We start from the raw sequence: 26,350 nt of genomic DNA, 5'->3' as shown, positions 1-26,350 counted from the left end.
GAGAAATTTTTGAAATTACTACAAAACGGTTTTTCCTTTTTGATATATTATTTAAATATTTGTATTTTTAAAGTGAGAGTGTTATTTAAAAAGCTGACTCTTTTGCTTTTCTTTTTCTTTCTAACCTATTCTAGTTCTGCCTTTGTAAAAGACAAAATAGATGGTAATTGAAAATAGACCATTTAAGAAATTTAAGAGAGAGATTCATTGCCCAGTCTATATCCCTGGAAGTGTCTTCATGTCTTTTGGAGGAGATCAGTTAGTCTTGGAACTCGGTTTTATAATTCATTTACCTAAGGGATAATCTAGGACTAGAAAACCAATTTATACTAACTATATAAAACTAAAGCCCACTACAGTGGTAAAGGGAATGGCAATTTGCAGTTTAGTAGTTTGGGATAGATCACTCATCTCAGTGGCCTGAATATTCTTATTCCGATTCTGGGTGGCTTCCTGTCACTCAGGTGCTTCAAAACTTGGATAAGCCATTAGAAGGTGCTTAGTGAACAAGACCAGGGTGAGGGGTCCTGTACGGCCCAAGGGGGCATGTATCCCAGTTAGAACAGAACCTAAAAATCCTTCCATCCTGTGGTGAAATTTTCTGTTCTCCTGGTAGCAGCATGTTTACAAACCATGTCTTGGGCTGTGTTATTTCCACAGCTTAGCTAAGACTCATAATGCATCCCAATCATAATTAATATCAATTTCAGGAAGTACTGTTTTTACATTTTGTCATACGGTCCCAAATCACCTCTTGTGAAATCCTCCCTTTACAGCCCTTTCTTTTTCCTTTTTATTGAACCACAATGAGTTACTGCCACTGAAAAACAATAAAACTTTATGAATTTTTAGTAATTGGAGAATTGTCAGCCTAATTTAGAGAAACATTTTTAACTTTTTATTATAGAAATTCTTCAGTGCACATAAATGTAAAGTGCACTGAACCCCCACGTACCCGTAACTTCTACAGTTATTAACTAATGACCCATCTGTTTTCCTCTAAAGCTCTATTTCACCCTCGTCCCATATGATTTTAAATAAATTCAGTTATCATGGCATTTCAATCATGAGTATTTCAGTTTAGGAATCCCTAAAAGTTGTTTTTTTGTTTTTTTTTTACCCACAGAACTACACTTCTTCATGTTAAAAATTGTAATAGTTAACTTCTTAGTTATATCAAATATCTAGTTAGCATTTTTATTTCCAACTACCCTACAAATATTGCTTATGTTTTTACACATTTGTCTTTTTGAGTGTCCCATAGTGTGAATTTTACTGATTGTGTCATGGTGTTGAACACATCTTCCTATAGTCTTTATAATAATTCAGTAGTTGGATCTAACATATTTTAATGCAAAAAGTTGTTAAAGCTAGACTAAGAAATTACACTATGTAAGGAAAGTTTTTTTAAATGATGAAAAAAGACTGGTAACTAATGGGGTTTTATATATAAATTAAGACTGATTACTTGAGGGGTGCCTGGCTGGCTCAGTCAGTGGAGCATGCAGTTCTTGATGTTGGAGTTGTGAGTTCAAGCCCCACATTAGGTGTAGAGATTACTTAAAAAAAAAAAAAAAAAAAAAAAAAATTCTGATCACTTGAGAATTCTCAGAAAGAACTAATAGTATCACTCTCTAATTTGAAACTGTTTTCCTCAGGACGCCTGGGTGACTCAGTAGTTAAGTGTCTGCCTTCGGCTCAGGTCATGATCCCAGGGTCCTGGGATCAAGCCCCGCATCGGGCTCTCTGCTCCGTGGGAAGCCTGCTTCTCCTTCTCCCACTCCCCCTGCTTGTGTTCCCTCTCTCGCTGTCAAATAAATAAATAAAATCTTAAAAAAAAAAAAAAAGGAAAGAAACTATATTCCTCAAAGAATTTGCTAAACAGAGAAAACTTTAAAGACATGTTGTGACAGATTCCATGTTAGTTTGAGTCTCAAAGATTAACTTGAAAAATAAAGAAAGGGGTGCCTGGGTGACTCAGTCTGTTAAGCATCTGCCTTCAGCTCAGGTCATGATCCTGGGGTCCTGGGATCGAGTCCCATGTGGGGCTCCCTGCTCGGCAGGGAGTCTACTTCTCCCTCTGCCTCTCCCCTCTACTCCTGCTCTCTCTCTTTCTCAAATAAATAAAATCTTTTTAAAAAGAAAAATCCAGGAAAAACTGAATAGTTTTATACTAGCAGCCTTTAATTTTGTCAGTATTTATGTTAGAATATGTCAGAATTATGTTTTACTATTTCCTTTATTCTTAGTACATATTTTAAGCAATAAAACAGGGGCACCTGGGTGGCTCAGTTGGCTAAGCATCTGCCTTCAGCTCAGGTCATGATCTCAGGATCCTGGGATCAAGGCCCAAGTTGGGCTCCCTGCTGAGCAGGGAGTCTCCTTCTCCATCTCCCTCTGCTGATCTCCCTGCTTGTGTGCTCTCTCTCTCTCTCTGTCAAATAAATAAATCTTTTTTTAAAAAAGGCAGTAAAACATTTTTCTCTTGAGTGTCATTGTTGTCAAACTGCGTATCTTTTCTAAAATATAGCTTAGTGAGATCCAAGTAAGTTAATTTTTCATTTTGTAAAGTTAGTGAGTTATTTTTCTTCTTTTTAAAATAATTATTTGAATAATAAAAAAAAGTCATATTTAGAATAAGTTGTAAAGGAGTAAGAGCAATGAAATTAGGAGTGGTGTTTCCTGATTTTAAGAAAAATCAGTATTACTGTCATAACATAGATTTTTGTCCAAAAAGTAATTGTTCATAACTCTTAGAGAATAGAGGTAGATTTTATTTTTACTCCTAATCAATTTGAAAAATAATTTCATTTAAATAAATTTGTAGGTTTGTTCTTTCAAAGAATCTTTACAGTCCTCTCCATCTCACTGTGCTGTGTTTTTGTGTTTGTCTGATTTTTCCCCCATAGCTCATCAGTAGGTTACTTGCCACATCCAGGATCAGAACAAGTACAGTTTCCTCGAACTACTTCACCATGCAATTCCCAGCAGCTTCAAAGCCACCAGTGTGCAGGTATGAATATAATTGGAAAATAGGTAATGGTTTGTCCATTTGAGAAATAAAGTTCCTTAGGCATTTCTCAAATGCGGTTTTCAACTTGTTATGTGCTGAGATATAGCCAAGATAATTAGGGTGCCTTGCAAATTCAGAGCTAACAGTTCCCGTCAGCTCCTTCCTTTTCTGCTGTTATTACTCCCACACTGCTATTCTGTTTCTCTTCCTCAGACTCTCCTTCCTTCCCTGCCTCATAAACATTGATGTTCTCTGGGATCATCTCCTTACTCTTCATGCTCTGCCTAGCAGATGCATCTACCTCCAAGGCTTCAACAACTGTTTTTTGCCAGCATGCCTCTTAAATCTTCTTTTGGCTGAGAAGAGGCAGATAGCCAACTGCCTACTGGGCATCCCTATCTGGTTGTGCCAGAGGCACTTTAGATTTAATACTCCTCCCTCTTCCTGCATCCCTTACCTCACCTTCTCTCTAGGGACCAAAAAGTTTTCAAAGTCGTAATCACCTCTCTTCTTTCTCTCCTTTCACATTCGTGATGCCACCATTCCTTCAAATATCATGCCTTCTTTCCTTCCCCACTGCCACCGTTCTTGGTCAGTCTTTTCACATCTTATTTGCAGCAATCTCCTGAGTATTTTGCTGGTTTCATGTTTCCCCCACACCCTCTTCCCACACCCAGCTTCCCACCTCACACACACACACACACACACACACACACACTGTTCAAGAAATACTTTCCTGAAACAAAAGTCTCTTTATGTCATTCCTCTGAATCAGGAATGTGCATGGATTCTCTGTCTAAACTCCTTAGCAAGTAAGCCTCCTATTTATATTTACATGTTCAAGTCAAACAGAACTGTGTTTCGAGAAAGTACCATGCTTTTTCATGCCAAAGACACTTTTGTACCTGTTCCTCCCTCTGCCTGAAATACCCATCCACCATTATTTGCCAAAATCCTGCTCGTGCTTAAGGTTTGACTCAAAAATCACCTCCTCTACAAAGGCTTCCCTAGCACTTAAAATAGACTTTGTTGCTTCTTTTTTTGGCTTCTGTAGTGTCTTAATCCTTTATCATGATGCCATATTTTATTATAATGATTTATTGACATATGTAAATCTCTGAGAAACAGAGAAACAGTAAATGATTATCAAATAAATGGCTAATAGTGTGCATCCAGCATGGCTGCTGTTGCTGAGGAGAACTTTGAGGTGTCCCTAAGCAGTCAGCCCTCTGTGGTTTGCCTCGCTGGTCAGCCTGGCTCTACTTCTAGGGAACTGGAAACTACCATTTTGGTTACTGCAGCGAGAACTAAGGCCCTCGAGGCATAAGAATCCTACCTTACCTTACGCTGAAGGGGTGGGTGGCAGGAAACATACATGCCTAATACTAGTAGTGCTGCAGTCTAATACACAAGAGAAATAAATCAGATAAGGAGACAGATAAAATAGACTATTTATCTCTGCTATACACTTAACAAGTGTTTGTGCATGCATGTGATCAGTACAACTTTTTAAAGTTAGCCAAAGAGGGGTGCCTGGGTGGCTCAGTTGTTAAGCATCTGCCTTTGGCTCAGGTCATGATCCCAGGGTCCTGGGATCGAGCCACGCATCGGGCTCCCCGCTCCGCGGGAAGCCTGCTTCTCCCTCTCCCACTCCCGCTGCTCTCTTGCTGTATCTCTCTCTGTCAAATAAATAAATAAAATCTTTAAAATAAATAAAGTTAGCCAAGGAAGTCTTTGCTGCTGTTTCAGATGAGAACTTGTAATAAAAGAGATTAAATGATTTTCCCAGAGTCCTAGAACATTTCAGAGTACTAAAATTGTGCTTTCTGATTCCCACATCCCAAACTTTTTCTTCTCTGTGTATTTAATGCCAGTGTTAAAATTAGTTTATTTTTTAAATTAATCACTTTTATAGATAATGTCTCAATTATGCTACTCTCTACTAGGTCTGGTAGTAGGTAATTGGACTTCCCTGAGTAACTGTGGAACTGTGTTATTTTCAGAATAAGATGTTTAGGCCTACAGAGTCCCATTTTAATGCCTTTTTAAACACACATGCTTGTAGCATGAAGCTTTAGGGCTTAAATCTGGCTCGCATATATGATAGTAAAGTTTCGTTCAGAAGTGTAAAATTATTGCCATTTTCTTAGTGTTTAAAGATACCAGCTAGTTGTAAAGTATACTGATTGCAGTGTCCCAACTCTGATTTCCAGCTGTGCCACCTCCGCCCCCTGGTGGAGGAATGGTGATGATGCAGCTCAATGTACCAAACAATCCACAATCTCGTGCCCACTCACCCCCACAATGGAAACAAAACAAATATTACTGTGATCACCAGAGAGGGCAGAAGTGTGTGGAATTTAGCAATGTAGACAATATTGTTCAGGTAAGATGCTTCTTTTGTTTATTGTAATTTATAACTTTCTACATTTTAGACACATGTGATAGGCCTTATAAGGCTTGACTTTGAATTTGAAATCCTCTCAGATTAGTAAAGAAGTTTGAACATTCTCTATATCCACACTATTTCTTTCAATATGTAAATATTATTTTTCAACTTTTGCATATTCAAAGTATTTTTAATTTAAAAAAATCAGAAGATGTACTAGATCTAAAATTTGATTTAAAAAAATTAAGTCATTTTCCTACATTTTCCATATGAACTATTAGTGTAACCAGAAGGTTGGTGCGAGAACACTCTTTATTGTAGAAGAAATACAGTTAATAAATGTAAAAGCAATGGTGGACTTTTTGGAATTTCACTAAAATAATGGATCAAAGAAAATCATCAGCACATGTCAGGAACATTAGGAAAAGGTTTATGGGGGAATTTAAAATGGATAGATTAGGCAGACAACACATGAAGCAACTGATCAATTATAAGATCACTGAAAAGTGGGTCAACCAAGTATTACTTGCCTCCTAATGTAGTGTAGAAGGAAGTACACAGCATCAGTATAATGTACTCTTATCAAAAACATGGAGCCTGAATCGAACCAAGCCTCTAAATCTAGCTATTAATTTACAGAAAATATAGGAAGGGGAAAAAAACAACTATACCATGGAATATTTTACTGGACAAATTGGCCTCCTTTCTTTAAAAAAAAAAAAAAAATAGCATTTTGAAATGAAGGGTGAGTCTTTCATAGATTAAAAGATACTCAGTTGTTATAATCAGATAAAACATGCAGATCTTCCTTGGATTTTGAACACTCAGAAGACATTTTTCAGCATAGAGAGGATATTTAAATATGTTAATTTTGTTAGTATGAGAATCATGTTTTGGTTTTTTTTTTAGAAAATAATAGTTCCTGGGGTGCCTGGGTGGCTCATTTGGTTGGGCATCTGACTCTTGATGTCAGCTCAGGTCTTGTTCTCAGAGTCATGAGTTCAAGCCCCACATTGGGCTCCACACTGGATGTGGAGCCTACTTAAAAAAAAAAAAGTAGTTCCATTAGATAAAAATATTTATATATTAAAATATTTGCAAGTGAAATCCTGTGATATCTGAGATTTGCTTAAAACTCTTTAGGGGGAACAAAGCAGGGGAGAACACAGTCAAAGTTGGGTGATGGGTCCATGGAAGTTCATTATGTTCATGTACATTGGGTGTAGAGATTACTTAAAAAAAACTAAAATAACATCCTGAGAGAAAATATTAATAAATAAATATTTTTTAAAGATGAACTGAATAAGGGGCACCTCGGTAGCTCAGTCATTAGGCGTCTGCCTTCGGCTCAGGTCGTGATCCCAGGGTCCTGGGATTGAGCCCACATCGGGCTCCCTGCTCTGCGGGGAGCCTGCTTCTCCCTCTCTCCCTCCCCCTGCTGGGGTTCCCTCTCTCACTGGTTTCTCTCTGTCAAATAAATAAATAAAATCTTTAAAAAAAAAGATGAACTGAATAAATATTTTAATGCACATGACAAAATCAGAATAAAAAGGGCAAAGATCAATTTATAGGCTAGCTCACAAAATAAATGGCCATTAATCAGATGAAAATATAAAAATATTTTTATCTATATTGGGGAAATTTAGGAAGACTAAAATTTGCAGTGTTGGCAGAGATGTCCAGTTACAAACTCTCTTGTACATTCTTGATGATACTACAAATTGATAGAACTCTTCTTGGAGGCAGTTTAATGACATTTTTGAAAATGTAGAAGGCACATAGCAATTCAACACCAAAACCACAAACAATCCAATTAAAAATTGGGCAGAGGACTTCAATAGACATTTTTCCAAAGAAGACATACAGATGGCCAACAGATACATGAAAAGATGTTCAATATCACTCATCAGGGAAATGCAAATCAAAACCACAATGAGATATCACCTTACATCTGTCAGAATGGCTAAAATCAAGAAGACAAGAAATAGCAAGTGTTGACAAGGATGTAGAGGAAAAGGAACCCTCATGCACTGTTGGTGGGAATGCAAACTGGTATAGCCACTGTGGAAAACAGTATGGACTTCCCTCAAAAAATTAAAAATAGAAATACCATGTGATGTAATAATTCTACTGGGTATTTATCCAAAGAAAATGGGAACACTAATTCAAGAAAATTTAAGCAGCCCTGCATTTATTTCAGAATTGTTTACAATAGCCAAGATATGGAAGCAACCTAACTGTACAATGATAGACGAATGGATAAGGAAGGTGTGGTATATATAAACAATGGAGTATTACTCAACCATTAAAAAGGATAAGATCTTGGGGCACCTGGGTGGCTCAGATGGTTAAGCATCTGCCTTCGGCTCAGGTCATGATCCCAGGGTCCTGGGATCGAGTCCCACATCGGGCTCCCGGCTCAGCGGGGAGCCTGCTTCTCCCTCTGACCCTCTCCCCTCTCATGCTGTTTCTCTCTCGCTCGCGCTCTCAAAAAAAAAATAAATAAAATCTTTAAAAAAAATAAAAATAATAAAAAATAAAATAAAAAGGATAAGATCTTGCCATTTGCATCAGCATGGATGGACCTAGATAGTATTATGCTAAGTCAAATAAGTCAGACTGAGAAAGATAAATACCATATGATTTCACTCATATGTGGTATCTAAAAAACAAAACAAATGAATAAACAAAAAGCAGAGTCAGACCTATAAATACATAGAACAAACTGATGGTTGCCAGAGGGATGGGAGGATGGGGAGGTGGACATAATAGATGAAGGGGAGTGGGAAATACAGGCGATACATTCATATGGAATGCATAAGTCATGGGGATGAAACATTCATCATAAGGAATATAGTCAGTGATAATTGTAATAGCATTGTGTGGTGTCAGATGGTAGCTATACTTGTGGTGAGTATAGCATAATATATAGAGAAGTTGAGTCACTGTGTTGTACACCGGAAACTAATGTAACTGTCAACTGTACTCAAATTAAAAAAAAAAAAAACTTAACGTAGAAGGTACATAGCCTTTGATCCACAAATTTACTTCTAGAACTTTGTCCAATAAAAACTGTGGAACAAGCATATAAGAATACGTGTACACGGATATTTCTTTCTTACCTGTTGTAACCTTGAAAAGCTAAAAATATCTTGATATTCAACAGTGGATAACCGATTAAATAAATTACTATGCCGGGCGCCTGGGTGGCTCAGTCGTTAAGCATCTGCCTTCGGCTCAGGTCATGATCCCAGGGTCCTGGGATCAAGTCCCACATCGGGCTCCCTGCTCGGCAGGAAGCCTGCTTCTCCCTCTCCCACTCCCCCTGCTTGTGTTCCTGCTCTCGCTATCTCTCTCTGTCAAATAAATAAATAAAATCTTTAAAAATAAATAAATAAATAAATAAATTACTATGCCATTTAGGAAAATATCTTAAGTGTAGGTACTAAAAAGAATGGGATATACCTACTACCCAAATGGTAGTTTCTAAATACCATTCTCCAAACTAAAAGCAACCAGGGCTCCTTAGTGAAATGACTGTCGCCAGGGTTCATTCAGGGAAAAGTAGAAGATGATTCTGGAACATGTTGCTGTGCCAGAAGGTAATGAAGTACTTAAAGGATGATGGAGATGTGTCAAGGGACACAGGACCAGGCTTGAATACTTTAGGAATAAAATAAGAAATGAATGATCACCCATAAAATAAAGAAGAACCCATGAGTCCTTACTGATATAAATGAATGAATGGGGAAAAAGTGAAGCTCTTCTTTACAGTAAAATGTGAACTGTAAAAAATAGAAAGAATGATAGAATTAGAAAATCACCACCTGCAAACCACCAGGCAAGAATCATCACTGGAGGAGAGAGGATTCTAGGAAAATGGCAGAGTAGAAGCATCAGGAGTCTCTCTCTCCACCTAGAAATAATTGCACTGGTAGAATCTGTCTGATATAACAATTTTGGAGCTCTAGAATCTATTGAAGGCTTGCAACTGCCAGGAAAAGCTTGGGTGATAAATTGTAATTAAATTCAGTTAAATTCGGCTTTTAGCCCAGTAGCAGCTACCTTTCCTTACCTCCGCCCCCAGACAGGCAACTGTGCACATCGTTACTACAGCAGCTTACAGGAGTCAGGGTGGGCAAAAAGGACCCTGTCCTCCAAATACAAAGGATTTGTGTTCTCATCATGGGTCTCTGCTTCTGATCACAGAGGTGTAGACAAAGGGGCAGTAATCACTGTTGGTGCACCTCCCCACATTGTTGCAAATCTCTCCCCCTGACACTTCTAGGGGACTTAAAGGGACAAAACCCTGTTTTTCCTCCCTTCATTGTTCTCTTGGAATCCATTTTGGGAGCCACACAGTAAGCCTAGGACATTCAAAAGCAACTGAATATATAGGGCACATGCCAGGGAAAGGCACAGGCCAAACCCTGAGAAGACCTCAAGGTTATACCTCAGGCCGATCTTTGGCACAGAGACAGGCTGCAACAGTCAATAAACAAAAACCATAACAGCAACAACAAAACACAACAAACCCTGGGAAGGAGGGGAGATTTCCAGTTACCACATTGTTAGATCCAAATGTCCAATTTTCAACAAAGAGTCACAAGGCATGTAAAGAAACAGGACAGTATGGCCCATGCAAGGGAAGAAAAAAGAAGTCAACATAAAATTGTGCCTGAAAAAGACCTGATTGACACATCTCCTGGACAAAGACCTTAAAACAGCTGTCTTCAGGTTGCTCAAAGAACTACAGAAAGATACGGAAAAAGACAAGAAAACAATATATGAACAAAATTGAAATATCATTAAAGAGATAGAAAACCTAAAAAGAAGCCAAAAAGAAATTCTGGAGCTGAAAATATAGTAACTGAAATGAAAAGTTCAGTGAAGGAAGTCAGTGGCAGATATGAGCAGGCTGAAGAGAGAATCAGAGAACTTGAAGACAAGACAGTGGAAATGATCAAGTCTGAGGAACAGACAGAAAAAAGAATGAATAAACATGAACAGAGCCTAAGGGACCTGTGGAACACCATCAAGTTGACCAACATACATGTTGTGGTTGTCCCAAAAGGAGAAGAGAAATATTTGCAGAAATAATGGTTGGAAACATACCAAATTTGATAAAAGACATGAATGTAAACATCAAGCAGCTTGACAAACTCCAGGTAAGAACTGCCAAAATACCCACAGTGAAATACAATATAATCAGTCTCAAAAAATAAAGACAGAATATTAAAAGCAGCAGGAAAGAAACAACTTGACACATTTAAAAGATCCTCAAAAAGATTATCAGCAGATTTCTCATCAGAAACTGGAGGCCAGAGGCAGCAGACCAGTATATTCAAAGTGTTAAAAGAAAAAAAAAATGTTAACCAAGAATCCCATACCTGGCAAAACTGCCCTTCAAAAGTGAGGTAGAAATTAAAATCCCCAGATAAAAGCTGAGACCTACACTGTAAGAAATTCTCAAAGGAGTCCTGCGGAGTGAAATAGAACACTAGACAGTAAGACAAAGCTATATGAAGAAATAAAGTTCTCAATTAAGTTAAACACATGAGCAGTTATAAAAGCTGGTTGTACCAATGGTCCATAACTCTACTTTTTGCTTTCTACATAATTTAAGAGACTAATGCACTTAAAGGGATTACTGGTTTATGTTTTGGGGCACACAATGTATAAAGATGTGGTTTTATGACATCAGCAACCAAAGGGGTGGGGACAGAGCTGTAAAGGAGCAGAGTTTTTGTATATTATTGAAGTTAAACTGGTATAAATTCAAATTAGAGTGTTGTGACTTTAGGATGTTAGGTGTAATACCCAAGGTAAACCACACCCCCCCCCAAAAAAAAACCTAGGGAATATATACAGAAGGAAATGTGTAAGGAATTTAAACATTTCACTACAAAAAATGGAGTAAACACAAAAGAAGACAGTAATGCAAGAAATGAAGGGTGAGGAGGAAGCTGGAAGGCATATAGAAAACAAAGCAAAATGACAAAGGTAAGTCCCTCTTTATCAGTAGTTATTTTAACTGTAAAGACAGAGATTGGCAGAGTGGTTAAAAACACCCGATCTAACTATATGCTGTCTATGAGACTCACTTTAGGTCCAAAAACACAAATCAATTGAAAATGAAAGATGCAAAAAGATATTTCATGAAAATAGTAACCAAAAGAGAATAGGGGTTATTATTGCTAATATTAAACAAAGTAAGTCTCTAGATCCAAAAAATTTTCAAGATACAGAAGTTCAATACAGCAAGAAGATAAAATAGTTATAAACCTGATTATATGAACCTAATAATTACTTACCTGATAACAGACCATCACATAATAGTTGGAAACTTTAATGCCCTACTCTCAATAAGGGATATCACAACCAGGCAAGAGGTAAGTAAGGAAATGGAGAGCTTACACAAAACAAACCAACTAGATCCAACAGAGGTGTAGAGAACGCTCTCCCTGACAACAGCAACATTTGTACTCTTCCTGTGTACATGGGACATATTCTCGGATAGACTGTCTATATGTTAGGCCACAAGTTAAATCTCAGTAGATTTTAAAAGGTACATATCAGCCAACATTGTACTGGCAGTCCTACCTAGAGCAATTAGTCAAGAAAAAGAAATAAAAGGCATCCAAATTGGAAAGGAAGAAGTAAAATTCTCTGTTTACAGAAAATATGATCTCCCCCTAAGACACTTATAACGAGAAAAGAAAAAATAATAACTTCACAACATAGAAACCTGGCAGACACCACCTTAACCAAGTGATGGAAGTAAATATCACCAGGACTGTGTTGACACGTGGACCTCAAGTTCCCTCTCCTGATGCACTGAGAAGGACACATTGTCCCTTCTCTAGTAGTCCTTACCCAAATGTACACTGTGAATTTGGGCATGAGGAAGCAGCAGGCAAACCCAAATTGAGGGACATTCTACAAAATAACTGATCTTCAAAATGACCTTCAAAAATGTCAAAGTCATGAGAGAGAAAAAAGACTAAGTCTGTGTTCCCAATTTAAAAGAAAAAGGAAAAAGGAGGACCTGGGTGGTTCAGTCAGTTAAGCATCCAACTGAGCATTTCAGCTCAGGTCTTGATCTCAGGGTTGTGAGTTCAAGCCCCAAGCTACTTAAAAAAAAAAAAAAAAAAAGTTGAAAGAGACGTGACAACTAAATGCACCATTTGATTCTGGACTAAAAAGGGAGATTTTTTTTTTTTTCTTTTTTTTTGGTTATAAAGTATGTTAGTGGGACAATTGGTGAAATTTGAATAAATTCTATAGATTACATAATATTGCTGTGTTGTTAATTGCCTGATTTTGATAATTCTTTGATAATTCTAAGGACTTTTCTTAGAAGCATCTTTATTTCAATGTTCTTAAACACTCCACTACATACAGAGTAGAACCACTTTTATTTAGATTTTGATGATCCTATTCTGGTTAATTATATAGGAGAATGTCCTTGTTTTTAGGAAGAAGACACTAAGTTATTTTGGGATGGGGGTATTGTAAGCAACTCATTCTCAAATGAAAAAAATAACAGTATATACAGAGAGAGAGAAAGATTTAAAAGTATGTAGAGAGAGATAAAAAATATAAGAAAATAACATTTGGGAAACCTGAGAATTCTTTGTACTATTTTTGGTAATTGTTCTTTAGGGATGAATTGTTTAAAAACAAAATGTTAAACAGTTAACATGACAAAAAGAATCAGATAAATGGATATTTTTTGTCATGGAAAAGTATCTACAATATTACTGTCCAGGTACAAAAGCAAGATTCAAAAACAGGGTGTATAGTTTACTTCTGTTTTTGTAAAACATAGACATATGGATACATATGCATAGAAATAATCTTCCAGTGTGTATCTTCAGAAGTTGAAAATTATAAATTTCTGTTTTAATTTTTTTAATAAATACGTATTTGTAATCAGAAAAAAAATAAGAAATCTGTCCAAAAGTTAATTTGCAAAGAGCATGACTAAAATGCTAACCTGCTTTTTTGATGTGATTACAGCACAGCCCTCAACTCAGTAGTCCCATTATTTCACCAGCTCAGTCGCCAGCACCAGCTCAGCTGACCACCCTCAAAACTGTCCGTCCCTCTGGACCACCCCTTTCCATCATACCTCAGTTTTCTAGACCTTTCGTTCCAGGGCAAGGTAAGTGTACGAAACTAGCCACAGCTTCAGAGGATTGTAGGGCATCCCCCTCCGGGTGTTGAGTGGAATCACTGTATTGTACACCTGAAACTCTTACAACACTGTATGTTAACTACACTGAAATTAAATTTTTAAAAAAAATTAAAAATTGAAGGTAAAAGACATCCCTTCCCAATTACTTTGTGATTTCCCTTGGTACTGTTTTCAGTTCTCCACAGAACTGCATTTCCACCTCCACCCAGGCATATGTGTTTGTTACCATATACTGTCCTAACCTTAATGTTTCATCACTAGTTAATAATTACTATCTTAGTAACTACTTCCATTTAATAATTACTTATGTGATAGAGTTAAAATGACCATAATTTACTATCCTTAGACTCCATTTCTCTATCGTAGTAATAGGCAATGCTATAAATTTGTTTTTTATTTCTAATTTTTATATCAGAGTAGTATATGTCAAGAGGTTATTCAAAAGCATATTCAGCAGTTACTGAGTCCTCAATGTGCCCCTGACATACAAAGATGAATAAGGTGAAGTCCTCACCCTCACTGACCCTCAGTCTAATTGGAGGAACAGCAAATGGATGATTCTAAAATAATACGGAAAACATTAATTATATTTTCTGGAATTTATCCTAAGGATAATGCACACAACGATTTATCCACAGAAGAGTTTGGGTCTATAGCAGAAAAATGCAAAACAACCTAAATGTCCATCAGTAAGGATTAGATTTGGTTTATCTATATAAGGAATACTACACAGTTATCCACAAATCATTTTTAAAGAATCGTTAGAAGAAATATTCACAGTACAGTGAGTGATTTCAAAAAAACAGTTACATAAAGAGGAGTGGGAGATACAAACTTCCAGTTATGGAAGGAGTAAGTCCCAGGGATGGGGAGCCCAGCATAGGGGAATATACTCGGTTGTATTATAATGGTGACAGATGGTAGCTGCACTTGTGGTGAGCATAGCATAACGCATGAGTTGTGGAGTCACTGTGTTGTACACCTGAAACTAATGTGATATTGTGTGTCAACTATACTTCAATTTAAAAAGGCAGCACTTGGTGGGCTCAGTCTGTAGAGCATGTGACTCTTGATCTTGGGGTCATGAGTTTGAGCCCACATCGGGCATAGAGATTACTTAATTAAAAAAATGTTTTTAATTAAAAATAAAAGTTACGTGGGCATTTCAAAAAAGAAGATATACAAATGTCCAGTAAGCCTTTGAACAGGTGCGCAACATCATTCATTATTCATTAGGGAAAGGAATATTAAAATCCGAATGAGAATGGCTATAATCAAAAAGATTAACACAACTGAGTGTAGGTGAAGTTACAGAGTGACTAAAATTCTTGCACATTGGGGCACCTGGGTGGCTCAGTCGGTTAAGCGACTGCCTTCGGCTCAGGTCATGATCCCGGGGTCCTGGGATCGAGTCCCGCATCGGGCTCCCTGCTCTGCGGGGAGCCTGCTTCTCCCTCTCCCACTCCCCCTGCTTGTGTTCCCTCTCTCGCTGTGTCTCTCTCTGTCAAATAAATAAATAAATAAATCTTTAAAAAATAATAATAAATAATAAAATAAAATAAAATTCTTGCACATTGGTGTAGAGGTGTAAAATTTTAAAACCGCTTTAGAAAAAGAGTTGAGTTTCTTACAAAGTTAATCACTTACCTTGCAATGCAGCAGTTCCACTCCTAGGTATTTACCCAAGAAATATGAAAACATGTCTATGCAGGCTTGCACCACAGCATATATAACAACCTATTTTATTATAATAACCCAAACTGGACACGACCTAATGTCCACCAAACGAAGACTATTAGATAAACAAATTGTAATGTATCCTTAAAATGGAATACTGCTCAACAATTTGAACAAAACAGACTGACTGCAGTGACATCAATGAATCTCAGAGTCAGGTTAAGCAAAAAACAAGTCAGACACAAAAAAGAAGACCTACTATATGATTCTAATTAATTGAAATCCAGTTATAGGCAAACTAAGCTATGATGTTAGAAATCAGGTAGTGATGTGGATGGGATATGGAATTGACTGTTAAGGCGCTTGAGGGAACTTTTCAGGGGATGGAAACGTTCATTGTGTTTTTTGGGTTGTGATTACATGAACTTTTATAATTGTTAGAATTCATCAAACCCAACACTAAAGATATGCATTTTATTTTACGTAAATTATATCTCAATTTTTTAAAGACTTATGGGGTGACTGGGTGGCTCAGTTGGTTAAGCATCTGCCTTCGGCTCAGGTCCCTCTGTCCCTCCCCCACCCCACTCATGCTCTCTCTCTCAAATAAATAAAATCTTTAAAAAAAAAAGACATAAGATACACACATGTACATATGTGCAAGCACACATATGTAGAACAAAGACTGAAAAGGTACATACCAAAATGTTAGAAGTAATAGAATTACCAGACAGGTTTTTATTTTCTCCTTTGTAATTCTATTTCCAAATTTTCTACAAAGCCACATACCTTAAATTTAAACAGCATATGGCAATATAGTAATATTGGGATGCATGGTCTGGTATGAATGCCCCAAGAGGAGCACATAGCATGGCTTATAAGGAGGGGTCTTTGATTACTGCTGTCTACAGCTCATCTCCATATTTCAAAAGAATACTGCTCCATGATGTAAACTTAACTGACTTTCTTGAAACTGTTTTTTATGCATCTTCATGCTTCTCTGATCTCAACGTTAAGCCACCATGGCATATCTACCCTTCAAATAGTGCTTGGGAAGGAGCAAGTGTGTCACAGGTGTGTCCTGCCAGGGAGCTGCCCTAGCACCTTCACACTGTTCATCTGAAAAGAGCTCCATGGAGTAGAGAGAAGTCTACACCTTGCTTTTTCTCTGTTAGGAAGCTTTCAGGAGAAGGGACGTATGGTTCCCTGAAGTGCTTTTCTAGCACCTATGCATAATCCCCCTCCAAATACAGAATGTACTGAATTGGGGAACTTATGGTTAAAAATAAAATGAGAAATTTTTTTTTTAAGATTTTATTTGTTTATTTGACAGAGAGAGAGAGCACAAGTAGGCAGAGTGGCAGGGAGAGGGAGAAGCAGGCTCTCTGCTGAGCAGGGAGCTGGACATGGGGCTCAATCTGAGGACCCCAGGATTATGACCTGAGCCGAAGGCAGCCGCTTAACCGACTGAGCCACCCAGGCACCCTGAGAAATTTTTTTTTAAGATTTATTTATTTTAGAGAGAGAGTGCACATGTGTGAGCAGGGGCGGGAGGAAGAGGGAGAGAGAATCCTCAAGCAGACTCCCTGCTGAGCATGGAGCCCAATGTAGGGCTCAATCCCTGGACCCTAAGATCAAGATCTGAGCCCAAATCAAGAGTCAGAAACTTAAGCAATCGAGCCACCCAGGCGTCCCTAAAGTGAGAATATTAACAAATGAAAACATTATTCTCCAGGACAAGGTTTTTACCATCAGCATTTATTAATCCCTTTAAAGAGTGTTCAAGAGCAGACCCAAGACCTAAAGTATAAATATACCCATTGGTTAAGACTATAAAAATCTTTGTAATGGGCACTTGGCTGGCTTAGTTGAAAGAGTTTAACTCTTGACCTCAGGGTCATGAGTCCAAGCCCCACAATGGGTGTAGAGATTATTAAAAAAATAAATAAACTTTTTTTTTTCCTTTTTTTTCTTTCTTTTTTTTTTGAGAGGGAGACAGAGGTGGTGGGGAGTGACAGAGGGAGAGGGAGAGAGAATTTTTTTCCCCCAATGTCATTATCTTTTTTTTTAACTTTTTTTATTTAAATTTAATTAATTAACATATAATGTATTATTGGTTTCAGAGGTACAGGCCTGTGATTCATCAGTCTTATATAATATGCAGTGCTCATTACATCACGTCCCCTCCTTAATGTCCATCACCCAGTTACCCCATCCCACCACTCCCCTCCCCTCCAGCAACCCTCAGTTTGTTTCCTATGATTAAGATTCTCTTATAGTTTGTCTCCCTCTCTGGTTTTGTCTTGTTTTATTTTTTCCTCTCTTGAGAGAGAGAGAATCTTAAGCATGCGTGTGGAGCCCAATGCCGGGCTTGACCCTGAGATCATGAGGTGAGCTGAAATCAAGAGTCGGATGTTTAGGGGCGCCTGGGTGGCTCAGTCGTTAACCGTCTGCCTTCAGCTCAGGTCATGATCCCAGGGTCCTGGGATCGAGGCCCGCATCGGGTTCCCTGCTCAGAGGGAAGCCTGCTTCCCCCTCTCCCACTCCACCTGCTTGTGTTCCCTCTCTCGCTGTCTCTCTCTCTCTGTCAAGTAAATAAATAATCTTAAAAAAAAAAAAGAGTCGGTTGTTCAACCAACTGAGCCACCCAGGCTCCCCAAAATAAATGAACTTTTAAAAAAATGTTTGTGGGTGCCTGGGTGGGTCAGTCGTTAAGCGTCTGCCTTTGGCTCAGGTCATGATCCCAGGGTCCTGGGATCGAGTCCCGCATCGGGCTCCCTGCTCGGTGGGAAGCCTGCTTCTCCCTCTCCCACTCCCCCTGCTTGTGTTCCTGCTCTCACTGTGTCTCTCTCTGTCAAATAAATAAAATCTTTAAAAAACAAATAGATAAATAAAAATAAAAATAAATAAAAAATGTTTGTAATGAGTGTATATAAATGTATTCATGCATATATTTTTAGTAATTAATAGTGACTTTGGGGAGGGGAACCTGGCTGGCTCAATCAGAACATGCAACTCTTGATGTCGGGGTTGTGGGTTTGAGCCCCACATTGGGTGTAGAGATTACTGAAAAAAAAAATTAAGAATACTTTTTTTAAAAAAGCAGTAACTTTGGGGAGATAGAGAGCTTAATGTTTTTCCAGGGTATTTTCCTTCTCCTGAAATGTAAGTTATATCAATTTTTAATCATCATAGAAAATGTGGATTTTAGCATCTCAAGTGGGTGGAATGGGTATTACAGTTATTTTGAAGGATTTCATATCGAATGTTAAGGTAAATTAGGGAACTTTCTCTCCATCCTATCCCCTTTCCACCCAGTTCCCACCGCTTACCTTCCTTCATAGCCACTGTTAGTCTTAATTCCTCTCATAAATTTATCCCAGCTCTTTAAAGGAAAAATGGAAACTTTTAATCCTTTTTTTTTTTTTAAAGATTTTATTTATTTATTTGACAGAGAGAGAAACACAGCAAGAGAGGGAACAAGCAGGGGCAGAGGGAGAGGGAGAAGCAGGCTTCCTGCAGAGCAGGGAGCCCGACGCGGGGCTCGATCCCAGGACATCGGGATCATGACCTGAGCCAAAGGCAGACGCCCAACAACTGAGCCACCCAGGCGCCACTTTTAATCCTTTTTAAAAATACGTCAGTACCTGCATTTTTTTTATTCTACCAAATGTGTTTCCCCTAGTCATCTTAACTATTTTGGACAATTTAGAAAACTTTGGAAAGTACTTTGATAAATGAGCAGAGAACAATGTAAAAATGTTTTCTTACTGACTTTCAGGAGATGCCAGATATCCATTACTTGGCCAGCCTCTGCAGTACAACCCTCCTGCTGTTCTGCATGGACACATTCCAACCCAACAGGTGTGAAAGCTAGCTGTCTGACGACCTAGGCTTTGTTGGCAGAACATCATACTTGGGTTGCAGAGAGTGTAGGGGGCCCTGGGCCCACTCGTGGGCACTGCAAAGGGAGACCTGTGTGCCTCAGCCAGCTGATTTATCAGTGTCATCTGACTGCATTGAGTGTGGGTCTGGCCCCACTGAGAACAGAAAGAGAAGGTGGTGTGCTGTTTGCCTGAGCAGTCATGCACTAGCGCTCTCCAAAAAGGGGGGCAGAGGGTGACTGGGGCGTCAGGGCAACCTTGCTTAAGAAAGACAAGTGACTGGTCATAGTGAGGGACAGAAATGCCATTGCCACAGGAGCCTGGGATTGGATTTTTTCTGCTGAAGTACAAAACCCAGACTGAGTATGTTTAGGTGTTAAGTGTCTAAATATTACAGTCACATTTTTCAGCACTATGAACCTTATTTCTCATCTGTTTGTGGGGTTTCAGGGTCAATCTGGCAACAGACATGGAAACCGAGGAAGGAAACAAGCTAAAAAAGCTGCGTCCACTGATCTTGGTGCAGGAGAAGCAGGTATGTCCCTGAGAGGCAATTGGATGTGGTTCTACAAACTGTTGGCCAGTTCAACAGTCTTTAAACATAAATGGGCTTTCCGCTGCATGAAGTCTTGCACAACCTTACAAGAAATTATGCCATCTGTAATGTAGGGCTCTTAAAATAGATTCTTTTAATTGTCTCATTTCAGATTTCAGAGTACAGCAAGGTCAGGTGGATTTAGGAAGGATGAAGGGACCAAAGGAAAAAGTTATGTGTGAAAGGAACAGGTAGAATGACACTCTTTGCCTCTCTATTTTTGGAGAAAGGAAGTAGTCCTTACACCCACGTAGAAATAGTCTGATGAACAAATAACTGCCTTTATTTGGCAGTTGGGCGTTCAGGTATGCACTCAACAGCCTTGGGTGGTTACAGCAAGTGCTCTTACGTTTATTTTACAATGGGAACAGGAAATTCAGGAAACAGCCCAAGATCACACACCAAACTTAGAGAATCCACTATACAATGCTGTGTTTTCTATGTACAACTGTCAGTCAAGACTGAGACGGGTAATTTAGTACCATTAGCTCTACATCCCCTGCCTTAGGGGTAAGTAGAAACGATTTAAAAGATGGCCATAATTATAGTTTTGGGGGTTTGAATGGTTTCACAAAAATCCCATTCGTTTCTTATGTCGTATTTGGGTCTTCAGTACTTTTTGCCCACCATCTTGGTAACAGGGATTATTAATTCTATACCTTTTCCATTCTAGTTGTTGGGAAAGTCTTGGAAATTACTGAACTACCAGATGGAATAACTCGCATGGAAGCCGAGAAGCTTTTTGGGGAACTCTTTAAAATTGGCGCCAAGATCCGGTGGCTCCGGGACCCTCAATCCCAGCCCCAGCTGCGTCGTCACCCCCTCTGCTGTGGCAGCGGGGACAACACCGTCAACCCTGAACGCTCTAAACCCAGTGACTTGGCCTCCACATATACAGTCTTAGCCACATTCCCCTCCATTTCAGCTGCACAGAATGCATTGAAGAAACAAATTAACTCAGTTAACAAGTTTAAGCTGAGAACGAGCAAGAAGCACTATGACTTTCACATTCTGGAAAGGGCAAGTTCTCAGTAACAGAGCCACCTTGGACCCTTGGCCTTTATGATTCCCCTGTCCTCACCCATCTTTAATTGGCTTGGTATTTGGAGCTTCTGTTAACATGATAGAGACTCCTAGGACGTGTGGTCATGGCGTTATAGCTTTGAAGACAGGCCAGTGATCCAGCAAAGGGGGAAAATTACACATTTCACCCCAAATGACTGTAGGAATCCACATCGGAATGATAACAGAGTTAGCAGCTTTTTCTGAGGAAATGCTGTCCAAATGCCTCCTAACTTTTATAGTTATTTTGTTTTATATTTCTGAATTCTTGTATCAGATCCAAAGCTCTATTGTACAGCAAAGTCTTCTTCAAAATGATTACAACCAGTTGCAGCCTGTGTTTCTTTTTTGCAGCCAGCACAATGTGAGCCAACATAGAATCTGGGGGGAAAAGAATGCAGGAGTGGAAGAACCAAGTCAAAGCCGTGTACTGTCTTTTGGGGGGGCTGGAGGGTACCTAAGGAGAGCCCACAAATAGAAGATTACTCTTCCCCTGTATCTCTAAACATAGAAACAATTTTCAGAAAACGCAGAGCTCTCTCATAAGGTGTTTTCCTTATTCATTTAGGTAGTATGAACATTAGATGTAAAGTAAATTATGTTCTTAACACTTCTTAATCAAACCACTTAGATTCAAAGGGGAATAGGAATCATTTTAGGCAATAAAATACTTCCACTTTTTTTTTTTTTAAGTGTCCCTCTGATAACTAAATGCCACTTATTTGCATTCCCCTCCTTGTGGATTTTTTTGTCACCTAAGGAAATGCATTTGATGAGTGCTGGAAACTTCTTAAGTGGTTTATAATTTGTTTTCATTGTTTGCAGCGGATCACTGGACATCAAAGATTCATTGCACTTATGAACAAGGAACTTTTTTTCAATTTCTGTGTAATTTGCAAGGCTGTACAATGTGTGCTGATGCAAGCCTTTTTCAGTTCAAGAGAATAAATGTTTACAAATATAGACCCATTTTGTCTTTTGTAAATTAAAAACACCTTTTTAAATGAGTATCAGTATTGAAGACTTAACCCGTCTTGAAGATTTCAATTTTAAATTTACAAAAGATGGTAGACAGTAAAACCAACTAGTTTTACGAAAGTCGTACAAAACATCGCTTTCTCTGCGGGAGTGATTGCTATGGGTATGATTCATGTCATTTTGTTCTATCATAAAGTTAATACCAATTAATTAAAGACGGTTTTGAGTATGAATATACTTAAAGTCAGACAACTGAAAATAGAACATTATGTTTGTTTGGACAAAGAATCTGTGGTTTTAGCTAGTATATTGAGCACCCCATTGTCCAGTTTAGCTCAAGTGCTTTATAGAAAGCTTTTTCCATTTGTTAGCCAAGCACAAACTCGTTGTGAAACCCAAAGGTGGGAGTGTCTGCCATCTACAACTTGCCTGGAGCCTGGTTTGCTTCCAACCCAGACTACGGGTTTACTTTGCAACTCAAGATCAACAGGTGTTACCAGACTCTGGCGCAGATGCTCACTCACTCTAAAGCTTTTGCAAAGTCCCACTTGGTCTCAGGGAATCCCAGGCCTCCCCGCAAGCTAGTACATCCTGATGGTGAATATTTTACTCCTGGGAGAAGTTGGAGCATGCCTCAGATTAAGGAGCCACGCACAGAGGAAGAAGTAAGAATGAGCACTGTGAAAGTGCCTCACTTCCAAGGCCAGCTGAATTTTTATTAGTTTTGACTGGAGAGAGTCAAAGGAGAGGATACACAGTTAGGGCCAGCACTGCAGCAAGAATTATTACTCAAGTCATATATGGGGGATGGAGACCAAAAACCACAACCTTTTGGTTTATTTCAATTCTCTGAACATTTAACTCCTGCAATAGGATTCCTGGTAAACTAAGTGGTTTGGTTTTTTTTTCATTGAGATATAATTGACATACAACATTATATTAGTTTCATAATGATTTGATATTTGTATGTGTTGCAAAATGATCACCACAATGTCTAACTAACCTCCATCACTTCATATAGTTACCAATTTTTTTATGTGATGAGAACTTTTTTTGAGAGAGAGAGCCCACGCATGTGGTTGGGGGGGTTGCGGCGCAGAGGGAGAAAGAGAATCTTAAGCAGGCTCCACACCCAGAGCAGAGCCCATCACAGGACTAAGTCTCACAACCCTGAGATCATGACCTGAGCCCAAATCAAGAGCTGCTTGACTGACTGAGCCACCCAGATGCCCCTTACGTATGATGAGAACTTTTAAAACATACTCTCTTTAGCAACTTTCAAATATACAATACAGTATTATTAACTATAGTCACCATGCTATACATTAAAACCTGTTTTTTCTTTCAACACTTGGTATACCCTGCCCAGAGAAAATAGGTCAGAAACCAGAGCAAAGCTGTTGTGAAGTCAGGTCTTAGCCACCCCACCACCACCACTGCAATTCCCTGACAATCACATGGGAATATTGCCAACCCCCCACATACAAAAATATGCATACATTCCCTAGGCTATATTCCCCTGTTCTTTTTGATCTTCTAGAATCTGATTTCACCTACAGAAAAATGGTGGGAGGAAGAAGCACACACAGGAAGCTTTTAAGATGTGATTTGGCCCAGACTTCAAACCTTCTAAAGACAACTTCAGATGTCCCACGGCGTTGGCTGTGGATTCTCCCAGAGCACTGGCTGTATTTAGGGACAGATACTACTTTTGCCAATAAAACAGGCCATTCTTACCTATGCCAATAATAGCAGCTCCAGCAGCCCCTTCTTTGGGAACGATAGAGATCACTTTATAAATTTTGGTCCACTTCTGCTACTTTATGTATTAGAAAGCTGAGAATACAGCTTAATATTTTTGAGCCCTTGGTCCATGAAGAACACGAATATATTGGGTATGTGTTTGTGAATCTAGAGCACAAAGCATTTGCCATGGTGCCAGCAGTAATCAGTAATTAGCTTGTCATCCGAACTGACAGAATAGGTGTCTGAACCCTCAACCAAGCTAGCCATTGTTCTGATCCCACCGGGAGGGACCTGCAGCTTGGGAATAGTATGGAAACACAGGTCTCAGTGAACCCACATTGCCTGAGTGGCTTGAGAAGAGTCAAAGCCAGCCTCAGGCAGCAGCAAAAGTTGGGTTCTCCACATGTCACCAGCAACAGAAAAAATGCAAGCTTAAGACTTCAGCAGAGGCCAGCCACAGGGCCTTTGTGAAGGCGGCCAGAGCCCCTCTCCCAGTATACTACCTGCCCACATAATGAAATACAGTATGTCTAGTCCTCAACAGCAGAGAGCACAGACTCCCATCTCCTGCTAGGGGCCAGTATGGCAGTAGCATCACGGGGCTCTATGCATGCTGGTGTGATTCAAATCTAGCCCCACATTGCTTGGAATTCTGGAAGTCTTATGAGTTGATGCTAAAAACCAGAGCTCACATGAACACATGCAGCCTATATGTAGCCCTTCACCAGTCTAGAGACAGGCAGGTATGGTTGCCCTTTAATCTAGCCCATGCCTACATATGCTCAGGCTGCATATTGCATATCAGTTCTTTTCCCCTTTAGTGTCTATCATTTTGGTTTGATTTCACCAGCATAAGAATATTCGAAAAGTATAATGAAAAGACGGTAGGAATTTCTGAATCAGAAAACAGAAGTTGGTTCTTTGCAAAGGGAGGGGGAAGCACTGAAATAGATAAATCATTAGCTACATAATCTTCCCAATACCCCTCAAAAAATCCCAGACTGTTTCAGTTATCTCTTGCTGTTTAACCAACCACCCAGAATTGAGTGCTTTAAAGCAACAATCCTATGGGTCAGGAATTGGGGGAGCCTCAAAAAGGGTGGCTTTGCTCCTCTCTACCTGAAATTAGCTGCCCTCAGCTCAGGATGGGCTGGGCTGGAAGTTCCAAAATGGTCTCGTTCACGTCTGAGGTCCAGGGGCTGACTCCCCACTATGATACCTCAGTTTTCTACGTGGACACTCTCTTCTTGAGGTCTTGGAGCCAGCCCACAACAGAGGAAATAAAACCCACCTCTTGATGAGAGAGGGGGCCAAAAGGCATGTAGGATGAAAGATGTGGCAGCAACCAATTTTGGAAACAATTTACCACAAACACAAATAGACAAAATAGACAAAAAAAAGTCCCATTGACTCTGCCTCCCAACCAATTCCTGAAGCTGACCACTTCATTTCCATTACCCCCACCCAATCCAAGCTATCAACTTCTGGTGTTTGAACTACTGAAACAACCTTCCTAACCAGTCTCCCAGCTTGCATTCTTGCTCCCATGTCCTCACATTCCCAGAATGACCTAAAATATAATTCCCCTGCCAAAATCCTTCAATGGCTTTCTAGTATTAAATAGCAAATGTTTATCTTGGCTTACAGAACACTACTACATGATCTAGCCCTGTCTAGTCTCTGATCTTACCTCATACCAGGGTATCTGTACTTGCTGTTCCCTCTACCTGGAATGCTCTTCCCATGAACTTTGCCAAGCCAACTCCTTTATCTCTCATATAGGTGTCCCCAGCAGAGAGATCTTTATTAGCCAACCATTCACAACCTTCTAAATCATTTTATCTCAATTTTCTGCATATTATTTACCACTATTAGGTCTTTTCTTTGTTTTCTGTCTACCACTAGAATATAAATTCCATGAGATCAGAGATCTTGCCTGTCTTGCTTGTGGCTTTATTCCCAAGCACCTGTTAGTTGTTCAACAAATATTTGTTGACTGCTTCATGACAAAGAGAGGACCAGAAGAACCCTAGCTTCCAGCCATGGTCATTTTGCTGGTCTTGAGCTCTCCTACTAAGTGATGTCAGGAGATGGCAGGGAGCTGGAGTAGAAGGATGATTCACATACCGTGCTCTGGCTGTCTTGGCACTTAGTTCAGTTCTTTAATGACTGGAGCTACAGCAGTGCTGCTTGGTCACAAGAGAAAGTGGAACAAAATATGCATATAAATCCCCTGGGTAATCTTTTAAATTGCAGATCCTCATTCAGTAGGTCGGGGATAGGGCTTAAGAGTCCCACATTTCGGGCGCCTGGGTGGCTCAGTTGGTTAAGCAACTGCCTTCGGCTCAGGTCATGATTCTGGAGTCCTGGGATCGAGTCCCGCATCGGGCTCCCTGCTCGGCGGGGAGTCTGCTTCTCCCTCTGACCCTCCTCCCTCTCATGCTCTCTGTCTCTCATTCTCTCTGTCTCAAATAAATAAATAAAATCTTTAAAAAAAAAAAAAGAGTCCCACATTTCTACCAAACTTCAAGTCGATGATGCTGCTGGTACTCAGACCACACCTGGAGTAAGCACTAAGGCATCCCTATTTTCAGAGAAATAACTCCAAGCACATAGCTAGAACTGGGACTTGCCTGGACGTCCTGAGAGGAAGAGGCTATTATTATTCCAGGTGAGGAGAAAATTCCTATGAGTAGTTGAAAATCATGCAGCTCTGACACATCATTAGCGTCATTAACCCCACATGTAAACAGAAGAAACAAGCATCTTCAACTAACATGGATGAAAGCCAATAAAGTATTCATTT

At 39.3% G+C, this 26,350-nt stretch overlaps 1 protein-coding gene across 10 annotated transcripts in view; it reads left to right on the top strand.

The window, feature by feature from the left end:
• The window catches only part of R3HDM1 (R3H domain containing 1), a 195,647-nt gene extending 173,862 nt beyond the window's left edge, over positions 1-21,785 (top strand). For all 10 annotated transcript variants that reach the window (XM_035008136.1, XM_035008137.1, XM_035008143.1 and 7 more), the window contains 6 exons: positions 2,910-3,013; positions 5,227-5,399; positions 13,425-13,569; positions 19,061-19,143; positions 19,614-19,698; positions 20,432-21,785. In XM_035008136.1, coding sequence (XP_034864027.1) covers positions 2,910-3,013; positions 5,227-5,399; positions 13,425-13,569; positions 19,061-19,143; positions 19,614-19,698; positions 20,432-20,793 — 952 coding nt within the window. In that variant the 3' untranslated portion in view covers positions 20,794-21,785. The remainder of the gene's footprint in view (positions 1-2,909; positions 3,014-5,226; positions 5,400-13,424; positions 13,570-19,060; positions 19,144-19,613; positions 19,699-20,431) is intronic.
• Positions 21,786-26,350: the final 4,565 nt, after the last annotated feature.

The sequence above is a fragment of the Mirounga leonina genome, unplaced genomic scaffold (assembly GCF_011800145.1).
Source record: "Mirounga leonina isolate KUSES-001 unplaced genomic scaffold, KU_Mleo_1.0 Mir_151, whole genome shotgun sequence".
Taxonomy (NCBI): domain Eukaryota; kingdom Metazoa; phylum Chordata; class Mammalia; order Carnivora; family Phocidae; genus Mirounga; species Mirounga leonina.
The sequence above is the reverse complement of the archived record's forward strand: the minus strand, read 5'-3'. Positions and strand labels throughout refer to the sequence as shown.